At 40.4% G+C, this 7,758-nt stretch overlaps 1 protein-coding gene across 1 annotated transcript; it reads left to right on the forward strand.

Annotated features, from left to right (window-relative positions):
- Positions 1–5: 5 nt before the first annotated feature.
- Positions 6–488, forward strand: LOC138155642 (taste receptor type 2 member 3-like; the record flags this gene model as incomplete). Its single annotated transcript, XM_069080903.1, has 1 exon — positions 6–488. A coding segment is annotated over one exon (483 nt), but the record flags the coding sequence as incomplete, so codon positions are not given.
- Between the last annotated feature and the right edge of the window lie 7,270 nt (positions 489–7,758).

Genomic DNA, 7,758 nt, shown 5'->3' on the forward strand with positions numbered 1-7,758 from the left:
TATATTCTGACCTCCTAAAAATGAGACTCATTACAAACTACACTGAAATTGTCAGAAGAAAGGAAAGAGAATGTCATGTCTTCTACCTTATTGGTCTCCTGTGTATGCTGATACCATTCATTATATCCCTGCTATCCTTTCTCTTACTCATCCTCTCCCTGAGGAGGCACATCAGGATGATGCGGCACCAGGTCACTGCCCCCAGAGATGTGAGCACTAAGGCCCATGTGAGAGCCACCATTGTAATGCTGTCTTTCCTCTCCCTCTTTGTCTTTCATTTGGTCATTCATTTCATTGGGAAAGCAAGCACTTTCCTGAAAGATGACAATGTGATAATGATGACATTGTTGGCTGCCCCTGTCTTTCCCACTGTGCACTCATTTATCCTCATTCTACAAAACAAAAACCTGAAGCAGACATTCCTGAGACTGCTGTGGTTCAAGAAGGGCTGCATGAGAGGTGGGGTCAGGGCATCCTTTACCCACTAGTGTAAGGGGGAAGGGGAGGGCAGTATAGGCTCTGCAAGTCTTAAAATTCTACTGTTCTAGGTAGCTCGGTGGCATAGAAGGGAGAGCCTTGGACCTAGAATCAGAAAGTCAAATTCCGCCTCAGACACTCACTAGCTCTGTGACCCTGGGCAAGGCATTTAACCTCTCTCTGCCTCATTTTCCTCCTCTATAAAATGGATATTATAATATTGGCACCTTCCTCACAGGGATGTAGTGAGAATAAAATGGGAAAATATGTTTAAAGCTTTTTGCAAATCTTAACATACTACATAAATACTGACTACTATCATTATTCTCATTGTTTAACACATTACACATATATGTATATAAATATATATATATATATAATGATGTCCATAAGGTTTTTTTACACAAAGTAACATTCAATAAAAATCTGAATTTTATTTCAAAAAGTTGTGTTTGGTATCCAATTATTCCCATGTGTTAAATAATATGTGTGTGTGTATATATATAATATATGTACATATATAATGATTAAATACATAGATAGGGGACAAGGGTTTTCCCTTTGGGGGCAGAACATTTTACTGTGGAGTTCCTATATTTGGACAATGTGAGACCAGTGAGAAGGAGATCAGTGATCAGGGACAAAGGCTAATGTCTTTGTCATAGGCAAATGTACATTTTAACAGGTTCCCATATGTCAGATATCTGGCAAGCTGTAGAGGTTTAAAGGGAGGGGGGAGGGAACAATAATTATTATGCTATCTCTTATTTATATGGTGCTTTATAAAATGGCAATATCAGATAGCTATTGGAAGGTAGATAGTACAAGTATGTTTATCCTGGGTTAACACCAGATCACCAGGAAGCTGGGGTTCGTATAGAACAGGTACAATCCTAGCAGCTGAACCAAATAGGATCATTTTTTTCTCTCTTGAACTTGTTGCTCACAACTGAAGTGGGAAGAAATCCTCCTGGCATGCTCACCATATAGCCAGTTTCTAAGTTTCTCCAAATGTGAATAAAAGTAGTCCCCAGCTTCTATATACATACTCAAGGCAGCAGTGCCTTGAACCTTTATTTTACTGGACAGAAAATGCCAAAGACACAAAGCATTCATTGGAGTTCATAAACAAATAAAATAAAACTCCTACAAATACACAGTCCTCAACCCATAAGCTCCCTCCTGAGGGGAAATGAATAGGGGGGGTCTACTGGGGCAAACCTTTGACATTCCAGTGAGTCTCCTTCCTCCCAGGGACCTACATTGTAATCCCTCCCCCACCAAAACTTAAAGATAGATATTCAACAAAAGAAAGGCACTTGTAGCATTCCTGAGAAGAAATGTGCTTCTATCCCCAAAGTCCGAAACTTCAGCTAAGTAAGCATACACATCTTCTGCCATGTGCTTCTGGAGGAAATCTATCTCCTTGACTGTTGACATCTCTTGAACTGGGAAAGCCTATTGCCAGGAATTTTAGTGTATGATCTGTTCTCAGAAGTTATGGGCAAAAGCAAGTAAGCAGGGGCAGCCAGGAGGTGCAATGAATAGAGCACTGGCCCTGGAGTCAGGAGGACCTGAGTTCAAATGTGGCCTCAGACACCTGACACACTCACTAGCTGTGCAACCTTGGGCAAGTCACTTAACCCCAATTGCCTTGCCTTCCCCCCTCTAAAAATAAATAAATAAAAACAAGGAACGACCATGTAGGCCTACTCCTATAACAGTGATTCTAGTTCCACAATATAGGATGCTGTACATGAGCCCAGGTCTCTCTTTCCTCCTGCCACACACACTCATCCTGAACTTAGGCCCACTCTGCTACCTGATGATCTAGTCTTCTAAAGACCAACACAACCAGCTGTTCTGTCTGCCCCCTTTTATTGACTGCAGAGGAGAGCAGCAACTCTGACAAGTGTCCATCCTCCTGAGTTCTGCCCAGCAATATCAGAGGACCCTGTGTCCTCTCAAAAGGCACCACTGATCATACATCCACTCCAAGGAGAGGTGTTTGTAAACAAAAGCTGACATCCTGTAAGATTGCATCAAGATGACTGGGGGATTCATCAGATTGCTTAGGGACTCTCTAATCAGCAACACATATTAAATAACTAATAAGAACATATTAGAAAAATTTAAAAGTGAGCAGTTGGGCAGCATTATTCAGATGACTTAGAAGGCCAACTTGCTAAAACACCTAGGGAAAGGAGGATGGAGAGTGCCATCCACTCCATCTGACACTGTGATGGACCACTGAGGAATAAACGTATAGCTCTTGCTACACTTTTTAATTTATATTACACTTGTAAGTGTATGTCTCATAATTCATCCTCCCTCTGCCAAAAAGAAAAAAAAAATGCTTGATTGTGTCATCCAATAGTAACAGTATGCCATCTATAAAAGAGCAGATCGAAGTCTCAGGACAGGAGATAGTCTATTCCAGGAATAATAATAATAATAATAATAATATACTCTCCCTGCTGGGTTTTGCTAATTTATACATATAAATTATGCTCATCCTCAAAAAGAAAGAAAGAAATTCCCCACAAAGGAAATTAATTTCCAACTAATGCTTTTTGATGATAGGAATATGGACACGTACCTAAAATTTTGTTATGAATATCTCAGAGCAGTAAGAGGTAGGGGAAGAGTAGGAAGGAACCAAAGAAGCTGGGGATATGATGGTAGTACAAAAAGAGCTCTGTTTGAGAGATCAGAAGCCCTGCCTTCACGTCCTGACCCTCCTGCAACTAATTAATTGTATAACTTTAGTTTGGAAGTTTGCTTTTGCTTTTTTAAAAATTCTCTACCAAGTCAGATCAGGAAGGAAGCAAACATTTATTAAACTCTTATCTCATTTTATCTTCACAACAACACTGGGAGGTAGGTGCTATTAATTTTCCCATCTTACAGTTCGGAAAACTGAGGCCTACAGAGGTAAAGTGACTTGGCCAAGATCACATACCTAGTTAAATGATTGGAGCCAAATTTGAACTCAGGTTTACCTGACTCCAGGTCCAAGAGACACTGAGAACTTAACATATTTCACCACATAATTGTCACACCATTTGTTTTTTCAGTCCAAAAATTGGTATATAACCTTCTATCATGTAATCATCTCATGGTATGATTCTGTTCCTTGAGCAGCTTAAAAGGTAAACAGAACAGCAATGTATTCACCAGTGGCATTTACCTCCAGCCTAGAATTCTCAGTGCACAGGCATTGTCTGTATTCAATTCCAACATATAGTCATGAGTATTCTGTGCATTCTAATCTTGCACCAAAGATAGTTTAGTAATAAATGATTTTTTGAGTAATATCAGCACAAAATTTTTAAAGTTTTACATAATGGTCTCAAACCACTTTTTTACCAAAAATTTGGCATAAAGTCTATGACAATTATGCAATGAAATAAGCCAAGTATTTGCTCAGGGTCACACAGTCAGTATGTGCCAGAGGCATGACTTGAACACAGATCCTCCTGACTCAAAGGTCAGATCAGAGTGACCCAAAACACATGGTTTACTAGGAACCTCACTTTCATCATCTGTTAAATGAAGAAGTGAGGCTAGAAAGTTTATGAGGATGTTTTTTTCTTCAGCTCTTAAAAACCCTTCAGTTTTAGACTCAGGTAGAAAGAGGCTTAAGTCCTAAAGGTACTCCTGCCGGGGTCCCTTAGAAGACTAAAGATGTAGAAGAGACAGATCTGGGCTTTTATCTTCAGTTATGTGGTGTGAAGAATGTACATTATGTCCTTCGAATTCAGAGCACCTTGTAATGGATTCTAGGTAATGGAAAATTCTATTACTGGCTTGTAATTCTCCCTTCCTATAATCTCAGCCTGCTTTCATTCATCTTCCACTCAGCTTCTGCCTTCCAGCTACAAGAGTGGAGGAGCAGGTTCAGGCTCTCCTGGAGGAGGAGAAAGACCCTGGGAAGAAGGTATAGCTTAGAGGATCAGGCCTTAGAGCACGTTCCTGAACCCAGCCTATATCCCCTTAGGGGGGAGATAATGTCTTCCCTCTCTTCATCTCTCTGTCTTTCTATCTGTCTTTTACTGTCCCTCTCTCTCTGTCCCTGTTTCTCTGTGTCTATCATTCTGTTACTCTCTCTCTGTCTCTCTTTCTCTCTCTGCCTCACTATCTCTGTCTCTCTCTTCTTTCTCTCTGTCTCTGTCTCTCTGACTTTCTCTGTCTCTCTCTCTGTCTTTCTCTCTCTGTCTATCTCTCTCTGTCTCCCTGTCTCTGTCTGTCACTGTCTAAGTCTGTCTATCTCTCTGTCTCTTTATCTCTCTGTCTCTATCTATCTGTCTCTCAGTGTGTCTCTCTCTAATGGTCACGTTCTAATGCCAGGCTTATACCCTTGATTACACGGAGGGTCAGTCAGTCTATGTCACCCCTCTTACTCACTAAGCTCCAGGGACTTTTCTTGTCTGTTTTCTTTTGCAACATGGCTAATATGTTTTGCATGACTATACATACATAATCAATATCAAATTGCTTATCTTCTCAAGGAGGAGCAAGAGAAAAAAGGAAGAGAATTTGGAATTCAAAACTTTTTAAATGAATGTTAAAATGCATATGTAATTAGGAAATATTTAACAAAATAGAAAGATAATAGAAAGAAAGATACTACAAAGTGTGTATCTCCTAGATTCTTTTAACCCAGGAGGTAGCTAGGTAGAGCAGTGGATTGATTGCACACTGGGCTAAGAGTGAGGAAGATCCAAATTCAAATATGACCTCAGATATTTCCTACTGGTGTGACCCTGAATAAGTCACTTAACCTCCTTCATCCCCAGTTTTCTCAACTAAAATGGCAATAATAATAGCACTTACCTCCAAGGGTTCCTATGAGAAAATATTTGTAAAGCAGTACCAAGGTACAGGAAGCCTAGAGGGCTTGGACAAAGAGATCCCAGGAGAGTCACCTACCTACCATGATATAACTTCTATGACAGTTTGGACCATGGATGTGAGGCTAGAAGGAGGCAACATTCTGAACAAGATGACCTGAGGGGCCAGAAACATACACCAACCTGACCTGAGGCTCTGAAGACCATTGTATCCTAAATCCAAACAATATCAAGGAGCTTGAACTGTGCCAGCACTATGAACACAGACACACCAAACCACATGGAATCAGTGACAGGAAGCCAAGCAATCAAGGTCAGGACCAAAAAGGACCTGACCATCCCATCTAACATTGTAAGAAGATCCAGAATCTAGCCCTAGTGTAAAGACCAAATCAGGAACTGGTGCTGTAGATATGAATCAACAGAAGAAAATAACAAACAGCAAGTAATACAGGTCAATATATACCCAAGAAATGCTCCTTGAAAAAGAGAGAAGCCACATAATGATTACAGTGATGGACTTCGAGAAAAAATGTCTTGACCACAAGGATTAAAAGGCTATATGGAAGAAAAAAGTAGATTTCTTTAAAATGAAATTATAAACAAAATGAGCTCTTGAAAAAATAATTGTAAGGAGAATACCCTAGAACATAAGGCAAGATATGATACCCACTTAGTAGACTTCCTGAAAATGGGACTATAGCAGATAGAACCTCAATGAACCTATCAAATAAAAGAAAATAGTAAAAACAAAATAAAAAGTTTGAAAAATAAAAGAAAATGTAAGGCATTTACTATATTTTTAATGGCCTAGAAAACAGGTCAAGGAGAGACTGATGAAGTATAAGATATATGGGTGCAGGGGAAGTAAGAGTTGTATAAATAAAAAAATGTGACTCATAGATGGAATGAATAGAGATTATCTGATACACCATTATAACAGCAAGAACTCTAGCATACCCAGGTATAACGGCAACCACACTGGCATACCCAGACTGGCTGGTAGCACAGGTTCTTAGATAGGCTTTACTAGGAAAGATAGCTATTCAAGCTGATCAAGCTGATCAACAATCTTTTTTAATTACATTCACTAGTTTAGGGGAAAAGTCAGCACCCTGAACTTCAGAGAAAATACAAGCACAGAAATAAAGAGCAAGAGACAGGGATTCTGTCAGAAATCAGCACAGATCAGCAGAAAGATCCAACTGTCCTACCAAGGCAATATATAGATAGTTCCCAGAGAGAGAATCACCAACATCTGGGTTTATCAAAGCTGAGGGACTCCTTAATGGCTACCCAGAGTCTTATTTGGTCAAATCACAGGAGCACTCTTCCAATGAGTGAGCCCCAAAATAAAATGCTAACCTCAGAGTAGATGTACCCTTTTTAGAGCCAGAGGGCATCACAACCCTCCTGACTCAGTGCCTAATTAGAAATTAACAAAAGGAGTGAAAGTCTTCCTACAAGGGGCAGCTAGGTGGCACAGTGAATAGAGTGCCGGCCCTGAAGTCAGGAGAACCTGGGTTCAGATCCAGCCTCAGACACTTAAAACACACACACTAAAAAAAAACTAGCCATGTGACCTTGGGCAAGTCACTAAACCCCAGTTGCCCTCCAAAAAGCAAAAAAAAAAGAAAAAGTCTTCCTACAAGCAAACCTCCCCTAAACAAGCTTCCCTTAATGGTTCCTCATGGGGCCTATTAATGGGCAGGGAAGATCTTACATACCATTAATATTACACCAGGATGGCCTGCTAGCACAGGTTCTTTAATCTGCTTTTCAACAAAGACTGTTCAAAAAGGGGTTAACAATTCTACTTTTAATTACATTCACTAGTTCAGGGGAAAGATCAGCACCCTGAACATCAGAGAAAATACAAGCAGAGAAATGAGCATAAAGCCCAACAGACAGGGCCCGGATTGCCTGAATCAGAGCAATATTGCCATACACTTTACATACACCACTGGATCAAGAGAGCCTTTACATCTGAGCAATCTGGGGTCTGAACGTATGGCTGCTCAGCATCTCGACCAGGAAATCAAACGGCCCTTCTCCTAAGCAAACTCCCAAAGCAAAATACCAATTCAAAATATATATACACTTCTCAGGGCCAGAAGGCAGCACAACCCTCCTGACTCAGTGCCTAAACAACTTAGTACCAAAAGGTGTGGCAGCCTTCCTACAAGCAAGCCCCTCCCTAAGCAAGCTCCTCCTTAGGCAAGTCCCTCTCCCAAAGGGCTCCACCTGAGGCCTGTTAATGGGCAGGGATGATTTTATTATCCCATTAACATTACAACCATCAGCATATCATCTGAGGGAAGGGTCAAGAAGATCCAGGACTGCCAAGGTTCAGCAATCTCTTCTCCACTATACATGCCTTAAATATCTCTGTTTTAGAAAAATGATGGATTCAGAACAAAATCCAGGA

Source organism: Petaurus breviceps, unplaced genomic scaffold (genome assembly GCF_028583685.1).
Source record: "Petaurus breviceps papuanus isolate PSGF00001 unplaced genomic scaffold, PetGlider_PUasm1.0 97784, whole genome shotgun sequence".
In the NCBI taxonomy this organism is placed as follows: domain Eukaryota; kingdom Metazoa; phylum Chordata; class Mammalia; order Diprotodontia; family Petauridae; genus Petaurus; species Petaurus breviceps.